The 20,373-nt window shown below is 42.0% G+C and overlaps 1 protein-coding gene across 1 annotated transcript; it reads right to left on the bottom strand.

Moving 5' to 3' along the window:
* Nucleotides 1-11,189: 11,189 nt before the first annotated feature.
* On the bottom strand, nucleotides 11,190-19,468 carry CCN3 (cellular communication network factor 3). The gene is made up of 5 exons (XM_043601639.1): nucleotides 19,085-19,468; nucleotides 18,732-18,957; nucleotides 17,445-17,696; nucleotides 16,021-16,235; nucleotides 11,190-12,678 (listed from the first exon to the last, which is right to left on the bottom strand). The coding sequence occupies exons 1-5, from the start codon at nucleotides 19,154-19,156 to the stop codon at nucleotides 12,382-12,384; spliced, it is 1,062 nt and encodes a 353-aa protein (XP_043457574.1). The 5' UTR covers nucleotides 19,157-19,468; the 3' UTR covers nucleotides 11,190-12,381.
* Nucleotides 19,469-20,373: the final 905 nt, after the last annotated feature.

Genomic DNA, 20,373 nt, shown 5'->3' with positions numbered 1-20,373 from the left:
GATTCATTAGTAGCATGTTGGGCTGTAACTCCCAGAGGAACTTGAAATATTGATTTTATGCATGTCATGCTAAAGATTGAGCAGTTGTAATCCTACTTTGTATATTCCTTCCTTCAGATTTAAAACAAGATGGCTTTGCCACCAGGGTAGCTGACTTGCTCTAATTAATCTTTATGGAAGGAGTTGACATGTTTAAATGAGCTCATCCAAATAGCATCAGTTATTCTTCTCTGATATTGAGGATAAATTGGAATGAAGCATGATTTAGAAAGAAAAGAAATCTCACCCTTATTTCTTTATTTTTCTTGGCTGTATCTGTCATCTGCAAAATGGGTTGTGATTTATAAAGTCTATGAGAATAGTGTTGTATAACATTTTTTGCTATCCCTTGCAATACAATAGGCAAATAGGCAAAATAGGAAATAGGCAAACTCCCAGTGTATGATCATGGGGTGACATCCATTTAATAAAGATTGTCTTCTCATGTTCTCTAATGAATACTGTTTAAGAGCTCTCTAGAAAAGGCTGTAAGCCACAAAACCAGCAGGATTCTTAACTATTCCTTTGGAAAAGTTAGGCAATTAAAAGCTTATGTCATTTGCGGGAAACATGACTGATGGTTCAAATGAACTTATTATAAGTTATTTCTTTTGAGCTTACAGATTGCATATTTTTCTCAAATGCCAAGATCATTAACTAAAATGTGAGAGCACTAGAACTCTAAGGGATCTTAACAAGCAAAATGGGCAGAAAAATCAGTACCTCAGTGGGCAGTTATGAGAATTGAATGAGATAATGTGTGTAAGGATAATTTGGAATGAAAACCACCCTAATTAAAGTTGGAGCTATCTCATTAGGATGGAGAAGCATATATCAGACCTAAGAATCAAAGTTTCCTCCCTCAATAATTCCACGGTCAATTGTTTCCACAAAGGGTGAGGTCAAAATCATGCTGAGAGGACATATATCATTTTTCATGTATCAGAATAGACTTTTTTTTCCTTTTGGTTTGGGCTTGTTTTGTTTTTGACAAAAAAAATCAATCCTTGCCCTGAGATACTCTCCCTCCTTGGGCTAACTCATGAGGAAATCAGCTGAATCTCTTGATGACAAAAGATGGAACTTCAAACATTCATTCTCTGCCTCATTCGCAGGACTCTGATCCAGCTCTAATCTCTTAAGTCAAACAGGTCCAGTTGAGTAGGCCTCCCATCAGCCTGAGGCTAATTCCCCAGGCACCTGAGTTAGGGAGTTGAGTAGCACTAAAGGGACTTTATTGGGAAGGGATGAAGTTATCTGAGAGACCGTTTTGGACTTTGGAGTAGAGGGCTTGGGAGAATGTTATGTGAAAAAGAAAAGGAATATTAAGGAAATATAAAAATTCATTTGGAGCACACTTTCAAGAATTTCCTTCACTAGTGAGGCACAAAGGAGTGCCTGAAGTTGGACAAAGTTAACCTCTCCTTTATTCCCCTGTACTCTTCTTTTGAGATCTACTCTACCTGTCGCTTTATATGTTTCCATCATAGCCTAGTAAACGTTAGGTATAAGGAAGAAAGGTAAGGTGGCTCTCAGGGAAGGGAAGGTATTAGTTTCCCAGGCATCTTGTTGATTCTTGTGGTAATGTAATTGGGAGAGCATATTTCCCCTATTTTATCCCTCACTCTATGGTAGATTACCAAATGAAGCTATTGTTAAGTATCGGCATGATGGAGCAGGTAAAAGGTTCAGAATCTGGTAATATCAGCAGAAAAGTTCCTTCCAGGCTGGAGAGAAAATAAAATTGAATTCTTTGAGTACCCTACATAGGTTAGCAATGAGTATCTTTTGCAATAGGAAAGGAGGATCTTGCTGTATTTGTCTCATACGTGCTCAGTAAATGTTAGGTTAATTGATTCTCACATAATGATATACTGTTTTCATGGAATTAAGTTTAGAGTTCAAAACAACAAAATCACAGGTAGTTTTGCCTATCACCTTCATGAGAATAATCTTATCTAACTGGTTGCTTAGTAAACGTTGTTAAATTGAATCAAGATAGAGAGGTATTATTTGTGACACATCATCTTCTTACCATCATGAAAAATACTTGTAATAGGCGTTGCATTCTAAAACATTTGATATGATCGTCTGCAAAGTACAGAAACATATCCAAAACCAAGGTAATTGTTTTGTCTGCTAGTGGCCATTTATTCTTTTAGCTAAATGACTCACATTGCTTGACCATTTTTGCATATGGTCAAAAATTTTAAAACCTAGCTATAATATTTCCTTCTCTGCAGCACAGTTAAGATACTTAAACTTTATAGGGAAAATGTCTACAAGATGACAAACATTGACTTTTCCTCCTTATTGCTCCATTAATCATCCAGAGGGTTGGGACTAACATGTCAAATGGGCTTTTTCAAATACAAGCATCTGGATGATGAAAAATTTGAATTTATACTCAAATGTCTTAGAGTTATATAGACAGCTAATGACCCCTAATAATAGCTTACTCCAAGTGGGAATTTAGAATTTACAGATTACTTTTACACACATTTCCCTCCTAGAGCTGAAGAGAGTACTGCCTTCTTTAAAACACTATTGACTTAATCCTGATAAAAATTGGGTGTCTGGTGGTGAAGAAGAATCTCTAATACACAATGATGTTAGAGTCTTTTGTTATTCAGGCAAGGACAAAGGGAATCAACATTATTTAAAACTGTGCTCATTTTAAGTCTAACAGTTTAAGTAAGCTATCCAATTCATATGTCTTGATGGATAGTTGGGAGATGGAAGGCCAAACTCTCTGGCCAGGCTCAAGGAGACAGAAAGGACAAATTTAGGGAGAGCATGATTGGAGGACGTATATCAGAAAATGGGCCAGGTTAAGGCTGGGAGCAAGAATCAGCAGGAGCAGTGCAAACTAAGGCATATAACTAAAAGGAGGGTTGGGGCGCCTGGGTGGCTCGGTCGGTTAAACGTCCGACTTCGGCTCAGGTCATGATCTCACAGTCCGTGAGTTTGAGCCCCACGTCGGGCTCTGTGCTGACTGCTCAGAGCCTGGAGCCTGTTTCAGATTCTGTGTCTCCCTCTCTCTCTGCCCCTCCCCTGTTCACGCTCTGTCTCTCTCTGTCTCAAAAATAAACGTTAAAAAAATTTTTTTTTTTTTAAATAAAAGGAGGGTTGCTGCGAACCAGGAAAGGAAGCATAGGGCAGTATGTGTGGGCAGGTGTGTTGGAAAAATTCCTGACATCATTGTTGATGGAACTTTCCAGAATTTTAGTATCAGTTTTACAAAGGTAAACTGTTTTTTTTAAAGGATTAGGGAATGACAGTCATAAAATTCCATTTCTATTTGTTTACTCATCAATTAATAACTTTATCCACCCATCTACTCTTTTTATCTAATCATACTTCCATCTTTTCATCAACTTATTCTTTTATGTTTTATCCAACATTTTATTGAGTACCCATCTTGTGCAGAATTATTGCTTGGTATTTCATGGAGGAGTGAAGAGAGTTAAACATAGCCATAAGGTATTATCTATGACCCATAATAATGCATATGATAATTTCAGATGGAGCTGAGGTGGCTCAATGGACTCTATTATGGGTGAATAAAGGCTTTTCCTTAGTTGTGCTTATGTAGAGATTTATTCTGTGTTTGCTTTCCACCTCTTATGTTTAGAGGTAATCCCAAAGATGGGTTTGTAAACTCAATAAAGGCAATTTGAAAGTTTAGCCTAGAAAAGAGGCCATCAGTGGCCCACGGAGCAAATGTTACAACTTAATGTCACCCCAGTGGACCAATGGACTAGAGAGTGCCTGCACTTTCCAAAAATCTTTTGAAGAAAAGAAAGCAAGAAACTTGTAATTTGGAGAGAGAGAGGCAAACATAAAAGCTTGGAAACAAAGCAGAACCTTTCAATATTCCTCTAGGTGGTTCCTCATGAGTTGTGATGTATCAACTATTCCTTAAAACCAAATCATGTAACTAGTAGGGGAATCTGAAATTGCAAAGACCACCTACATAGGTTTTGTTCTATAAAATACACAAATCCTGAGTAGGTTAAAATTTGGCCAATTGCCTAGAAGAGCTCTATATAACCAATAAAAGCACATTTGCCTCTGGGCTTACTGCCCATGTACAACATGCTACATACACCTAGCTATCCAGGGTGGGGTGAAGGCTTGTAGCAAAAATCAAGGGGTCCTGGCTGTTACTATATATTTCAGAGTGAGACTGCAGAGTTCAGGGAATATCCAAGCCAAATAATGTTATCTTCCTTTCCCCCAGAATACAATAAAATGTCTTCTCTGGACATTTTCAAAGCTATTTGCTCACCAAAGAAGAGAAAGGCACAAAACTAAAAGAGTGGTAGAAAATCAGTGAAAACAATGGCAGGGTGTAAGGGAGGATTGGGTAAGAGAAAATTAAGTAAAACTTAATAGATAGCATTTTGTGATGGGCCTTGAATCATAGGTAAGATTTCAAAAGGTAAAGCTAATGGGAGAAGGACATCCAGGTAGATGATATAGCAACAAGAAGAGTCTGGACACAAAAAAACTTGAGCCCTTATGCCAAAGGGAGAAAAGAACACATGATCCCTCTAAATAAACTATTAAACATAGGCTTGGAGGGTAGATAGTTCTCTTAATGATTGAGGGGTTACTGGGAGGCCTCACAAACTCCTACATCACTGTCTTGAAATCTTCCAGATATGTGCTTATTGGGCACAAGAGATGCCCTTTTCCCATAGTTGCTATAGAGAGATCTCTGTGAGTAGCTGACCTTCAGATGTGAAACTGGCTTATGTAAGAACAGAGGTCTGAACTGCTTCAGACTTAGTTTTGGGACATTACTTTCTCTGGAAATTCTCTGGAATTTGGGGGCACCCAACGTGGGACTGAGCTCTAGAGAGTCCACTCTCATGAAAATAGTCAAAATGACAAGCAGAAGAGGAAAGGCTGGAAAGACTTGATAATTTAATATGAAAACCTGAGGTCTAAGGACAAACTAACACAATACCCCAGACTATAAGCTTCATGAGGGCAAGCACTGCATTTGCTTTGTTCACTGCTTCCCAGTTCCAGCACATTACTTGGAATGTGGTAGGTAATCAATCCATATTTGTTGAATTGATTTATTACTTAATTTATTAAGACATAAAAGAAGGAACTCTTGCTTTCATCCCACTGGTTGGTAAAAAGCTCAAGACCGCATTCCTCACAGTTCTTGGTCTCAGAATTATTACCCAGATTCAATGGTTTTTCTTGGCAAAGAGCTGCACATACCCCCCATGCCTCCTGTTAGGGAAGTTCCTTAGGTGGTGACCAGTACTCAGAGGACAATTTCTCCAAGCTTAGTAGTAGCCCTTCATCTATTTGACTGTCTTGAACATGTATTACCTACTTTCCCAACTGGACTATATGTAACTCAGAATGTAGACAATAGCACAGAGTGATTAAATGTACAAATTCTTGATTCAGAATCCAGGCTTTGATGTATAATAAATTTATGTTCCTGTATAAACTATTTATCTCCCCAAAGCTTTGTTTTCCTCATCTGTAATTTTGAGATATAGTAGTACCCAACTCATAGGATATTTATAAGAACTAAATGTAGTAATCTATGTAAAGCACTTTGCCTATTGCCTGGCACTTAATAATCTTGTAAGTATTATTTCTCTTTTTCCTCTACTTTTCCCTTAAAATTTCTAAATTTTATATACTCTAAAATCAACATTTAAAATATTTTCGTATTTATGAAAGTAAGATAAATCTCACAATTGATGGTGTGTCCTAGGTAAATTATCATAGTTTTTATTTCTTTTTGATACACAAATTAATGGTACATTTTACAACTGACATCATCTAAAATAAGATAAAAATTGAAATTATTGTTATTACTGCTAATTTGACTATGTGAGGTACACAAGGAGATACGAAGCTTCAGGGTAGACATTGTGCATCATTCTGGGGCATCAATTCTACTTGAAGATTTGGGTGGGAAAAGTCAAATACACCAGCCAATTAGAGATTTTAGATGTTAGGGGTGCCTGGGTGGCTCAGTCTATTAAGCATCTGACTCTTGATCTCAGCTCAGGTCTTGATCTCAGGGTAGTGAGTTCAAGCCCCACACTGGGTGTGGCACCTACTTAAAAAAAGAGAAATATTTTGGGGTTGCCTGTGTGTCTCAGTCTGTTAAGTGTCTGACTTTGGCTCAGGTTACAATCTCACAATTTGTGGGTTTGAGCCCTGCATGGGGCTCTGTGCTGATAGCTCAGAGCATAGAGCCTGCTTCCTATTCCGTGTCTCCCTCTCTCTTTGCCCTCCCCCATTCACTCTCTGTCTCTCAAAAAAATATTAATTTTTTTAAAAGAAATTTTAGATGTTATTTTTATATTTAACAAACATGGATATATGAAAGAGAAGTCAAGATTTACCTGAATTTTTTATTGAAAAATGTGGCGTGCCATAGAAACTTTGGCCTGAGATACTGGATTTCTGCTGTAGGTGTTCATTATGCTTTGCTGCTTGGAGTCATGTGACAGAAAAGTGTGAGAAGTACAGGTGTGAAGCAGTGGTGAGATAATCAGACAAAGTCCCTGCCCTCCTGGAGCTTAAAGTCTAGTGGGGGACAGACTTCAAAACTGGTAACAGGGGCGGGGCACTTTAGCTGTTGCGGTAGTCATTGTGACAAGAAGCAGCTGAGCACAAAGCAGGGTGTGGTCAGTTCCACTGGCGGCAAATGGGTGCCAGTCAAGAAATCTTAGAGAAGGTGAACTTACAGTAGATTCTTGAACAAGGATATGGAGTTTGGGGAGATGACAGAGCCCACCCAACAGGATCCTTGTAGTCTTTGTCCTTTTTTTTTTCTGGGGGCTGAGATGCTCTGCAAAGTATCAGGGAAGATCCTCATGGCTGAAATTTTAGAACTAGAACTTGCATTTATTGGCATCAACTCTGCCAAGGTCCTCTGAGCATCTTGGGGGTGGCCTTGCTTCAGCAGGGCAAATCTGGGTCCCTTTGGAGCATACTGACCCTTATTTAACCCACACAGAGAACTCTGTAACCTCTTCCAGACTTCTGAGCCTCTGCCACAAGCAGAGCCCGCTTCTCAGATTTTGCTAATAAAATAGAAGTTCAAGCAATGTCCTCTTCTTGGACTATAAAATATTCATTTCCAGGATCCTTCCAGTAGAGCCAGCAGACAGTTCGTTCTGTGAAACACTGCCATTTGAATGGAACTGTATATTCTTTTGTAGAGCTCCCTGGGCTGAAATTCAGACCTTCCTTTTCTTGTCCTAAGGAGAGATACACATCCTTTAGGAAGAATGGTACAACATTGACATCCTTACCCTTTGCACCTCTTGATTATCCCCAGAACAGCTGGCTTAATGTAACGGTAATTCACAGTCCTCAGCTGGATGGCTGCAGAGAATTCATCATTATTCAGAGTTCAGCAAGTGCCAGTAGTGTTATTGAAGTGGTAATTGAATTTGGTGAACCCTCTGTGGTCCAGACAGCATAGCACTGCCGGCAAGAGCCATGCAGTGTGGTTAAGATGAATACATTTCCAATAATAATGAACCTTCAAACTAGGCTTGATAGCACACAGCCAAAAGGACATACTGTTTTGATAATTTGACTTATGATACTGAGCATTTTGGATCGAAGCCATGTGGAAGGATGACAATGTGTACCTGCGGGAAGATCCTGGGAGAAAAATCCAGTACTTCCTAGAAATCTCTGTGGAAAGTTCTATTGATAATCTCATCAGGCAGAGATGTGTCTGTGGCCAATTATTTCCTTGTACAAAAACGTCCTTGCCACATTCTTGAACTGAACCCTTGTGTGGTAAAAGAAAAATTTCCAAATAATTTTCAATGAAGTGTGCCTTATCACTAAACAGCAATTAAGTGCTTTCAAAATTTCACATTCACAGAATGATCTCAACAATCTCACTACTTTGCAATGCTGTTTCTAAAAGAGAACATTTATAGTTTGGGAAAATAGCACAAAAATGAAAACTGCTGGAATTGTTTTGGTTGCTGAAAATATACTTGGCCTCATGGCTGCGGCACTGAAGAGGGAAAGAGCTTTGGCTCTGAGCTCAGGCAGACCCTGACTTTGAACCCCATCTCCTTCATTTACTGTGTCCTTAATAGGTCATTAGCTTCCTTTATATTCTCCATCTTTCCCTGTAAAAATGAGGTCAGTAGTATCTACCTCTGAACATGAGAAGCAATGAATAAGGAACAGAGCTTGGCTCCACTGGATACTTACTATTAGAATAGCTGTCATTTGCTGGCCTACTATGTGCCTCGTAGTCAAGTGCTTATGAACATGTATTATTTTACAACAGTGTGTGGTTGCTACTAAGGGTGACCTGGTTTGCCTGGTACTGTCCGATCTTACAACCGAAAGTCCTGAGTCCCAGAAACCCTCTTGGTCCAGGACAAACAAGGGTGGTTGGCCACTCAATCAATATTATGGTCTCCTCTTACAGGTGTGGAAACTGAGGCTCAGAGAGTATGTACAAGTTGTCCAATATCCCACAGCTAGGAAAGAGTAGGCCTGGTATTCAAACCCAGGCTTGAACAGCTCCCAAACCTGCACTCTTTCTGCAGCCTTCAACCCTGCTCAGTAAATGTTGCTTTCCTTGCTGTATTACTAGAACATTCTGGACTTAACAGATATTTGTAGATCAGATCACATTTTTTCAAATGTCTTCAGTTATTTCAGGATTGCATGCATGCATGTGTGCTTGTGTGTGTCAGAGAGTGGGGGATTGCTCTCCAAGTGATAGTAATAATGAAATTGATAGTTTAAAAGCCTAACATTTATTTCAAAGAAATTTCTACCTTTTGTTCATTCTTTCATTCATTCATTCATTTAATAGATATATAGTGAAGTCCTACCGTGTGCCAGATACAAAGAAGACTAAGATGCTGGCCTCAAGATGCTCAGTGTAAAGGAATTTAAAGAATTGGTTGTAAAAGACTGTGAGATTATGATGGTAGAGGGAAGTCTACATCATTCCTATCTCCCCTTGCACACTCAAGCCATGCAGATCTTCTATAATGAAGCTACAAGCTTATTCCTGACACTAGGTTTTCTGCACTAGCTGTTACTTCTGCCTTGCAGATTCTTTCTCCTAATCTTGGTCATTCAGATCTAGGATGAAATGTTACCTCTTCAGAAAGAGCTTCCTTGCCACCTCCAGCTAAATTGGCCACTGAGAAATTCTTAGCTCACCGTGTTTTGATGATCTTCTAGGATTTATTTATCACTATTTGATACTCATCTTCTTGGACTGTTTACTGCTTTTTGCCTGCTTGTGCCAACAGGAAGAATGGAAATTCCAGGGAGGAGAGATAACTTGTTTATTTTATTGTTTCTTTTACTGATGGCGATATTCCCAGAACTTAAAACAATGCTAGGCACCCAGAAGCAGTCAGTAAGTATTTTTTGAATGAACAAAATGAATGCCCTAACAAGTGTTTTGGATGCTGGAAAGGGCAGCCAACTCAATGAGTAGAGGTAGGAGGGGAACTTTGCTTGAAGGGATCTCTGAATTTAGCTTTGCCCTTCCCCCTCACCACCTGACCACCACCCCTCTGCTCTTAAAGGTATGTTTTTCAGTTAAAAAAAGAAAATACAAGAAAATAAAGGGCCTAACTTGGCATAACACTATACTGCTTTACTGCCCATTGTCTCTAGTTCTCTTTACATTTGTGTCCATAAATATTCTTGAACAAAACCCACTTTTTTTCATAGTTCTACACCTTTTTTGGGGACGTAAGTATTTTCTGACATTTTCATTTTAAAGGTAACTTTGTTCTTCATCATAATGACTGTACCGGGATTTATCTAAACAAATCTACATCATTGGACCTTTGGATGTCCCCATCTTGCCATTATGGACAATATTGGACTGAGCAGCCTCATAGATAATCTTTGACAGATCCACGTGATAAAGTAGAAACAAAAGGACTTTGGTTTGAGTTCTAGATCCATATGTTTAAAAATTTTTGAGTTTACTCATGTGTAACATGGGGAGGAGTGTCTACTTCACAGGGCCACTGGGAAATTAAAGGCTGTTAATGAAGGTAAGTGCTCAGCACAAAGTAAGTGTGCAGTAAATGTTAGCTATCCTCAATAATTTCCTTTGACTAAACTCTAGAAATCCAATTGGCTTTCCAATCTATCTTAAGGGACAAATAGAAACATCCTAGATAAATGGGTAAGGAAGGAGGCTGCAGGCAAGGGGAAGTAAAGTTGGGAATATGATTTTTTTTTTTAATTATGAGAGAACTATAGACCCATTGTATCCACCAGGACTTTAACATAAAGGTTATATTAACTCTGACCCTCACCCTGTCCAGATGGCAGCCCTGGTCCCTGCTGGGCTTTGCACTGCCCCTGGATATATGCTTTTCTGGGCACAAGGTAAGAGCAGGTTGATCGAGATAATGCTGGTGGTTTAAGCTGGGTAATTGGGAGGATGGAGAGCCCTTTGACTAGAGAATGAAGCCAGAGAGGCAAGTTTTGTTTGATCCATGTTTAATTTTTAATACACAGATGTGTCTAGCAGGTTGTCCAGAAAAAAATATTAGGGCTCAAGATGTTGGCTTGAGTAAACAGTGTGGAGAATATCCGAGGCCTCAGCAATAGAGATCACCTAACTCAGCAAGAACTGTCTTTTGCTTCCCTGCTGCTAAGACATTGCAAGCTCATCTAAAAATAGCTACATTGCTTTCAATAGATGCTGTCACTTGGTGTCTGATTGAATTTGTTAATTTTAATTTTACTTATATTTTCCTTTTAATATTGAAGTATAATGAACATATAGTGTTATATTAGTTTCAGGTGTACAATATAAGGGGCCAACAATTCGTTACATTACTCAGTGTTCATCGCGAGAAGTGTGCTCTTACCCTCCTCTATCTATTTCACCCTACCCCGGACTCACATCCCCTCTGACAACCACCAGTGTGTTCTCTGTATTTAAGAGTCTGGCTTCTTTTGTTTGTCTCTTTTTTTCTTTGTTTTGTTCCCAAAATTCCACATGTGAGTGAAATCATATGGCATTGGTCTTTGTCTGAGTTACTTCACTTAGCACTGTGCTCTCCAGGTCCATCCATTATTTATATTTTCAATGAACAACTCATAAGCCCATAAGTAATGGCATAGTCACGCACTGATAAAATCGTGTTTATTTAGTGATGTCTGACAAATAGAGAAAGTAAAAAGAATATTAAAAAATGTATAATTTACATATAAATACTTTAAAAGAGAAAAGCTGAACACATATGGTGACATTAAAAGGATGTATACATTTACGTTTGCAGGCTATCTTATAGCTTGACAAATTAGATAAACATATGTATACACATATATCTTGTTTGTGAGTTTGCATAATTAGGGCCCAAGGATAAGTTTTGGGCATGTCTACAATAATTCTGAACTCCCATAAAATTTATGGTATTTTACCACCACGGTCATGGTGATTTTGTTCTTCTTTTTCAAAATCTACTACCAGCACATTTGAAAGTCATCAGAGGGCCCCGGTTTCCTCATCAGTAAGGTGAGAAAGTCTCTGCTGATATGTTCTGCTTCTTCTGAATGAAAAAGTGGGGAGCTCCAGCAGCCTCCAGCATGTAGAAATGGAAGGGCTGAGCGGCCTGGTCTCCTCTGCATCAAGCAGAGTTTTCTGTTGGCTTCTTTCTTTGGAAAGGAGTCAACTCGTGTGAAATGGAGCAAGTTTATCGCACCAGTCCACTTAACTAACAAACATTCCATTCCTGTAGATACAGTCTGCTTCCTAGTATGCAACGAAACAGAAGACTAATGGTCTCTGGATTTCAAATTGAACAGCTACACGTGTCCTCGGATCTTGAACTTGGAAGTTCAGAGTTGAGCTGCTCAAAAAGAGCGCTCTACAGAGGCCTGTCAAGTCAAAGATATATGCCAAGATATTTGTATGACAACATGTTCAGTATGATATTAAACATCACTGACATTTGTGACAGTGACATTTTCTTGACATTCCACTAGTGTATAACAAAGTCAGATGAGTGTAATGTGATCATCTACACAGTAAAAACATGTATCTGATTTCTTACATTTATAGAAATTTTCATTTGTAGCCAATACCACAGAAAAGTAAATCACCCCTAAGTACTATCCTGAGCTTAACTTGATTTCAAGTTTACAGTTAATCAGATCTTTCATTAAAAAAACAAGACAGATATAACTGACCTCATATGACTACAGGCAATACATAGGACTCAGGGGTAAAGTAATAATTCTTCCTAATTTTTCTTATATTCATTTGATGTTGGGTAGCTACACTTTGCCTCTGTAGGTATCCTCCTCAAGGAACACATCTTACATTTCCCCTCTGCTGGTGTTTGGCTTTAACTCTTGGAGTAAGGCCTCGTGGTTATGAGGACAGTTGCTGTGACAGGTGCAGGTTCCGATGGTCATCACTGGTTTCTTGATGATTTGCCCTGGAGAGCACTGGAACTCTACCTGGATGGTTTTGGTGTTATGGGGGGTGCAGCACCGGCCATCGCTGCAGACCCCACAGTACCTGGGCTTGTAGGTGTGCAGGCTGGTACAGTTCTTGAACTGCAGGTGGATGGCTTTGAGTGACTTTGTGGTACGAAGACACTTCTTACCTTTCTAAGAAAGAAGAAAAGGAGCAATTCATGGAATGGCTACCATTCCTCTGTGGGACCATTTTAGGGATACGGAATAAATTGCTAGTTGCCTACCCAATATCCATTGTGCTTTCTTCTTTGCTGACATAGATTAGTTTTGTTTGGACAATCTGGTCAGGTAAAAGTATTTGCTTCCCCAGAGTATTTGGGAGCTTGAAATGGCTTTGTGCTAAAGTTCTGGCCAATGATATATAAACCAAGGAATTCTTGGAAACCCTTTGCCTTTCAGACAGGTACAGTTCTTTATTGCTTCCTGGATTCATTTTCTTTCCTGCCTAGAATGTGAAAACCTGGCCTAATCGTACACAACCATCTTTTGACCTTGTGCTGATAAGGATGAGGGTAAAAGTGTATATAGGCTAAAGAAAGCTATTTTTTCAAGGCACTGAAACAGTCTTTGATGTTTTTTTATCCAATGCATTCTTAGGTGTTATAAAGAGAAAGGAAATATACCTGGCAACATTGCACGCCTTCTAATGTTTCAAATACTTTTCAGCATTAACTCACTTAACCTTATTAACAACGTTCACCCCTACAAGGATCTGTTATTCACATAAGGGACAACTACCCACGTTTCACAGATGAGTAAATGGAGTCTCACAGGGTTAACATCACCAGAAATATCTAGTTAGTGAATGAATGAATGACATAAGCCCAATATTTCTAATATACTATAACCTCAGGAACGTCTAAGACAATGAGATATTAAGGTTATTTTCCATGAAGGCAAGGTAAGTGGAGAATTTATTCAATATGCCATTAGTAATGGTTGAGAAGGACCCCCCCCCCATATTTATAACTCAGGACAACATTGACTCTATGGTTATTTTCCACTTAGATTTCTTCACATACTAATTTGCCACAATTCTCTTCTGCTTTTCACCTTCTTAGGCAGAGCCCACAGCTATGGAGAGCTGAGGCTTGGGATTCTTTGAAATCAGTGGCTCTCAAATTGTATTGTACATCAGAATCTTCTAGAAAGTTTGCTAAAACATAGATTATTGGGCCTTAGATCCATGGTTTCCGATTCAATAGGTCTGATGTGAGCCCCAGTAATTTGCATTTCTAACGAGTTCTTAGATGCTGCTGCTGGTCTTTGAGAAGCACACTGAAACATCTCTTGGTGTTAGGAAGTAATGATTATTATGCTAGTATTTCCCTAGATTCCAAATAAATTTTGGAATCTTTATGAAATGTATGTATCTCAAATATAATACTTCCTAATATTAAACTGGGTGCAAGTTACATTAAAAATATAAATTTTGGCGAAAGAAACAATAGAAAAAGCAAAATTTTAGAGGCATGACATGGAAATGCCTTATTTAATAAAGAAGCAAGTGTGTCCTTGACAACAGTAAGGGTCTCTTGTTTCTTACCTTTTCATATTTAATGTGTAGCATATATTCTTGCTAATGTCCGCAAAAAAGGGTACAAGATCAGTAACATCTGAGTGTGTGGATGTGTGTGTGTGTGTGTGTGTGTGAGATAGAGAGAGAGAGAGAGAAGCAGAGAGACAGACAGGAGAGGGGAACAGAGACAGAAAGAGAGACAAAGGTGGCTTTGTGGGTGAATCTACATAACTGTGCAACAGGTATGTTAGAATTCCCTAAGTGTGTGGGGCACCTGTGTGGCTCAGTTGGTTAAGCGTCTGACGTCAGCTCAGGTCATGATCTCTTGGTTCATGAGTTTGAGCCCTGCGTCAGGCTCTGTGCTGACAGCTCAGAGCCTGGAGCCTGCTTCAGATTCTGTGTCTCCCTTTCTCTCTGCCCCTCCCCTGCTCATATACTATCTCTCTCTCAAAAATAAATAAAAATATTAAAAAAAATTTTAATTAAAAAAATAATTAAGTGGCTCAGTTGGTTAAATGTCCAACTTCAGCTCAGGTCATGATCTCATGGTTCGTGAGTTTGAGCCCCGCATCAGGCTCTAGCTTGGGCCTGCTTGGATTCTGTGTCTCCCTCTCTCTGCCCCTCCCCCACTCTCACTGTGTGTATGTGTCTCTCAAAAATAAATACACATTACATAAATAAATAAATAAACAAATAACTAAATAAATAGAATTCCCCTAAGTGTGGGAAGGTGCAGCTTCTAGCTTATCTTAGAGATAAGATGCTTCTAGGTGTTATTTCAAAATTGGTGGAAGAAACATAAATTAGGATGGACTTCCAAGTCATATAGCTAAGTAGATATTTAACTAATATGACCACTAGAGACTCTCATTTTAGCAACAAATGGAAATGAGGCCTAATGTTAAGTAATGGTGCCTAATGTTAACAGGGTAATCTATGCCCAGACACTTTGCAAATTCATTCTACTTAATCTTCATGACAACTTTGAGGTAGGTACTGTCGACGGTCCCATCATATGGGGGAAGGAATTGAGGCTTAGAGGTTAAGAAAATGGACCCAGATTCCACAGCTAGTTCATGGAGTAAGCCAGGGTTTTAGGCTGTCTGGCTCCAGGGTTGCACCCTTAGGCATTCGATGATATTGCCTCAGTGTGGAGATATGTAAATCTTTCATTGCTAGAAACTGTTTTATTTTAGCATTAAGTTTGTACAAATTTCCAAGTAATGGCTCAATTTGGGTATTGAATTTATCTGATCTAGGGCTCTGGTAACAAGGCGTGTGATGTCATCAGGAACCAATCAGAGCTTCTGATCCACATGCCTTATACTCCGTGTTAACATACTGAGTTGATATAATTCCAGCAAAAAAGGAAAGAAATGTGCTATTTTATTTGGCACATATCGCCTTATGCTGGCAAATATACTATTCCCACTAGACTTTTTAAAATACTGAAAATAATTCCCAGACACCCATTCATTTATTCATCCACGATTGTGTATCAAGCACACAATATGTACAGGTAGGATGTTGGGGACTGAGGGCTGAGTAAGGAAGACATGGTTTCTATCCTGTGCTTCCTGCAGATCAAGCCTAAAGGGGTGAAGAAAACTGAGGTCAGAAATCACTTCTCTCAAATCAACTGTGCTCAGCAACTGAGCCGCCAGTTTTTCTCCAAGAATGCAGTGAGATTTGCCAGATCATTCTCAACTAGGGCTCCACCCTCTTTACCTGTGGACCGGCTGTGAGTTGCTTGGGATATTTCAATACATTAAAGAGAAGGAAGAAAAAGAAGGTAAACTCACTCATTTCAGGAACCTCTCTGCCTTTCCTCTGGGGCTCACTCCCAGCTACAGCTGACCTCCGAGTCAACAAGTATCACAGTGTCACAGTGACTGTCTAGAGCCCAGATGCCCATCAGGCAACATGACCTCCTCTGGCTGCCTCCAGGCTCCTACCTTATCTGTCGGTTGCTTGTGTTCTTGTTCACAGGGCCGCACCATGCAGAGGCGAGTCTGCTTCACCATCTCACACTGTGGATTCCGGTTGGTGACCCGGGTGGAAAAACCCATGCCACAGCTCTTGGAGCATGCGCTCCACTCCGTGGTCTGCTCAATGCAGTTGATGCTAGAGTCGGAGACTGCAACACCTACAGTGGCTTCTGTCCTGTAGGCTATGGGATGTACAAATCAAGGTGGCCATATTGAGTAAACCATGGGGATTGCTGAGTGGTCCTTTCAACCATCATTGGAAAGAGGGTTCATTCAATTCTGTACCTACTAAACTCAGGTGCTTTCGGGGGCCAGAACTGGATCTCTGTATTTATAAACCCTAAAGAGGTAGCACAATACCAGCACAGTGTAGGCCTTTAAGAAAGCTTTGAAGAAGGACTGTTGAATTGTCCTTAAGAAGCTTGGGAGACGCTGTCTTAATGAAGTCTGGTAGTCTCAAGAATGTAGAACAGTATAGCATCAACAGCCATTCCATAAACTGTAGCGTTTTCAACATGCGATTTTGTACAGAAAAAGGATCATGATGGAATTTTAATTAGATGAGCAATTAGAACCTCTCAACTCAAGGCAATATTTTGAAATACTTTGCTCTAGACTGGTAAAACGGGTTGTTTGGATTATGGGATATAGACACTTGGACTTTGATTACAAAAAGTTCTGTCCCAACACTTAACATGTATGGCTTGGGGCTCTCTCTTCTACATGGCAGTTTTCCTATCTGTAGGTCATGGTTGATCATTTCTGACCTCAGAAAAACTGTAAAGCTCCATGTACTGCCAGTATAAATAATCTGGGTGATTAATGGCTTCTAAAATAGTCTCTCCTGACTCTTGAATTTTTCTTTTCAAAAAACAATTTCCTTTATACGATAAAACAAAAAGAAAAGCAAAACAAAGACCCTTCACCCTTCCACCAGTATCTGGAAAAGTGACATGTCTCTGTGATACCGGTTCAGGGAAAAGTAGCAGTCTTTACGGATGCTACTTGAGAGCCCAAGGTAATACACAGAATCCAGAAAAGAGTGATAATTTATATTTTTTACTTTTATCATTGTGATGTTTTTAAGGGTCAAATGGGGGCAGATGAAAATCTAAACAGTAGTCATCCAATAAGACAAAATCAATCCCCTTGCTCAAAAGAACCACTGAATGCAGCAGGTTCTCTTTAGGAGAAACTGTGTGCATACTTCAACAACTTGGCTAGGATTCCAACACGTGATGTGCTTGATCTCAGTGGGCAATCTGGAATCCACAACCGAATGGGCAGAAACTGAGGCCAGTTTCTCGTTGCAGATCCCCAAAGAGGATACGTGCCTCCTGCCTGCATTTAACCTGGGCACTGATCACCGTCAGGTATCCTGAGTATCTTACCTGGAAGGGCAAGGCCTCCTAATTCTGCCTTCTCATTTGAGTCACAGATCCACTTTTCACAGCACTCCCCGGGCACTTCGACTTTCCTGGGAGCTGGGCAGTCAGGCTGGGGCAGGAGCAGGTCTTCCTCGCAGCGGGGCACACAGCCAATCTGCCCGTCTCTGCAGGTGCACTGGTATTTGCAGCTTGGCTGAAAGGTCTCTCCACTTTGGTAAATGACCCCATCAAACACGCAGTTGTCTCCTTCTACAGCTAGGGCGTCAGGGGAGCAAGGCACAGAGGGAAGGGCAGAGAGAATAAACAACAACACAGCTAGAAAAGCTACATGCAAACCTCGGGTCCTTCTTTTCCTAGTTTCTTCTCTATCTCTGGCAGAGAGATGTTCTCCCGGAGGCCTCCCTGAGCAAGAAGAAACCCATCTCATCCTGCCACTTATTTTGCAGATGAAGAAAGAGGAGCACAACTAAGAAGTGACACTCCCCAGGTGCCACAGCTCTTGCTCCCAATGATAAAGTCATTTAGCTAGAACCTCCTTGATCTCTCCTATTCCAGCAGGTTAGAATTAAAAAGACAAAAGTACACTTCGTATTCTCCAAACAGGTTAACTGGTCAAATCGGGAAGGGTGCTGGGATTCCTTGGCACTCCAGCACAATAAATCATCACCAGCTTAGAGAAGAAAGGAGAAGGCTATTCCAATCCCTCTTGTGGGGTTGGAGGGATGCAGGCAGCCTCAGACTAAATGGTGCACCACGTGGAAAAATGACCCCCCATCGATTAGGTCTCACCAGCCTGGACTGGCCCGTTGCCTGCATTTTATTTTATTCACAGTCCAAACTGGGGTTACATAGTGGTCCCAGGAGACCAGGGGCTGTTTTAGCTCAAACAGGACCATTACAGGTGTGAAAACAAACGTGCTGGGGAACTGTGAGCATGTGAGTTATCCCAGAATCCCGTCACCCACAAGCATCCCCTTGGAAATGTCCAAAGGAAATGATTTCACTGGCTCTAAACTCTGCTCCGCTGCCCCTCTATCTAGAGGCAAGTGACGAATGCTTCTCACCTTTGCGGGCAGGTTTCCTCTCTGGCTTCTGGCGGCTCCCCAAAGCCGCAAGCACCCGCACCCCGCCCCGCCCCAGACCATACCTGGCGCACAGTAAGCGCTCCACAAACATCACCTACTGCACCATCACCATTATTATTATTTGCACGTCACCCTCTGGGAAGAGGAGGAGAGGAAAAGGCAGCTTGCGGGAGTAGAGGGCAGGAGGCGCAGGGGGCCGGATTACCCATGCAGATGCCGGTTCCCGCGCTGGGGTCCGCTCTGCGGTCGCAGAAGAGGCCGCGGCTCTCCTCGCAAGGCTCCAGCAGCGAGCAGCTCTCGCCGCGCTGGCGGGCGCACACCAGACAGCAGGAGCAGTCGTCGAGCACGGCCCTCACCCCGGGGGCGCAGGTTGGCGGCGTCTTGGGACACCGCACGGGACACTGGGCGGGACAGCGCTGGGTCGCAGCGACCTGGTGCAGGCAGGACGAGGAGAAAGCTCTCAGCAGGAAAGATCGAAGGCAGAGCCAGTCCGTCACCGGGCGCGGGCCACTCATTAGGGCAAAGTAACCAGACGCAGCTTAGGGGCGCGCCACTCACCTGTCCCAGGACGTGGAGCAGCAGAAAGCCCAGGCAAAAGCACCGCTTCGACAGACTCTGCACACTCTGCATGATCGGGCTTTTCCCTCCCGCTTTGACGAGACGAGACTTGGCGCCCCAGATCGGCCCGGCTGGCCCCGCTGCAGGTCCGGCGCCCGCCTCTGTCCCCCGGCGGCACCGGCGCAGGTTTTATAGCGCGTTCCCGGGACGCGCTCGCGCGGGTTGGCTGCAGGGCCGGCGAGGGGGGGGGGGGGGGGGGAATCTGCTGGGTGGGGAATGGAACGAACCCCGGGGTTGCCATGGCAATTGGCCGTGGGTGCCGCTCTCCTTAGGGCGCGGCCCCGGGGCCTGCGTGTGCCTGTGTGTGGCGACTGGGTTTTCCCGAAGCGCCGGGTGGGGCAGGGTGGAGTCTCGGGGCCGGGACCCAGGGCTCGCTCGAGCGCGTGGGAAGGAAACGCCCGTTTCCTCCTGGAAGCCGCTTTGCCTTCCCCCAGGACCGAGACACCGGCACTCCCCACCACGCTGCGCGCTGGCCGTTCCAAGCACACGTGGGGCTCTCCTCCGGGGGTGCCTGCAGTTCGGGGCCATCTGTGGGGGGTTGGCGAGAGGCCCAGGGGTTTAGTCATAAGGGAAGCACATGCAAGTTTGTCACCGTTTAGGGCACTCTTTGAATGTGTTGAGAGAAGGGGAGGAGAGGAAAGAAGGGAGGGAAGCAGAAAGAGAGAAGCAAGAAAGTGGAGGGGAAAGCAAGAGAAGAAAAAGAGCAAAGCAGAGCATCACAGCTATGGGTTGAGGGATACTTTGGGCCAAAGGGCAAAGTTTCTTTGATTCTAATCATTCCCAGCCTCCTCCCCCCCGTCCCCCATTCTTAAACTTACGATTTCTGCAGGCTGGGAAGAAATAAAAGCAAAACATAATAACATAAAAATATAAGAGGTAAATACAAACTTTCTTCCTGATGGAAGAAAGCCTTGAAACACCTGTCGTGTCATGCCTGATGTGAATCAGCACATGGCAAAATCCAAGAGAAGTTGAGAGTCGGCGAGGCAGGTTCAGCTCAGCCACTGTCCAAACGTCAGTGAATCAGGTGAGGAGTGAGGCCGGTCGCTGCTTTACTTGGCTGACTCCTGCAGCAAACCCGGTCTCTCCCTCATCACTCTCCCTTACCCACGTTCAAAAAAGGGCCGCCGTGCCATTTCCATCGTTGGGCATCTCTCGTGAGGTGGAGAGTGGTTTTGACCGCTCCGAAGGTGATATTGCTCCATGGAGTAACAGAAAATGTCTCCCCT

This window comes from Prionailurus bengalensis, chromosome F2 (assembly GCF_016509475.1).
Source record: "Prionailurus bengalensis isolate Pbe53 chromosome F2, Fcat_Pben_1.1_paternal_pri, whole genome shotgun sequence".
In the NCBI taxonomy this organism is placed as follows: domain Eukaryota; kingdom Metazoa; phylum Chordata; class Mammalia; order Carnivora; family Felidae; genus Prionailurus; species Prionailurus bengalensis.
This window is presented reverse-complemented; position numbering and strand designations above follow the sequence as displayed.

Coding starts and splice junctions, on each gene's coding strand:
- CCN3 (XM_043601639.1), bottom strand. CDS start 19,156: ATGCAGAGTGTGCAGAGTCTGTCGAAGCGGTGCTTTTGCCTGGGCTTT. Junction 17,697..18,731: donor GGGAACCGGCATCTGCATGG/GTAATCCGGCCC, acceptor CTGACGCCCTAG/CTGTAGAAGGAGACAACTGC. Junction 12,679..16,020: donor ACAAGCAACCGACAGATAAG/GTAGGAGCCTGG, acceptor CTTCTTTCTTAG/AAAGGTAAGAAGTGTCTTCG.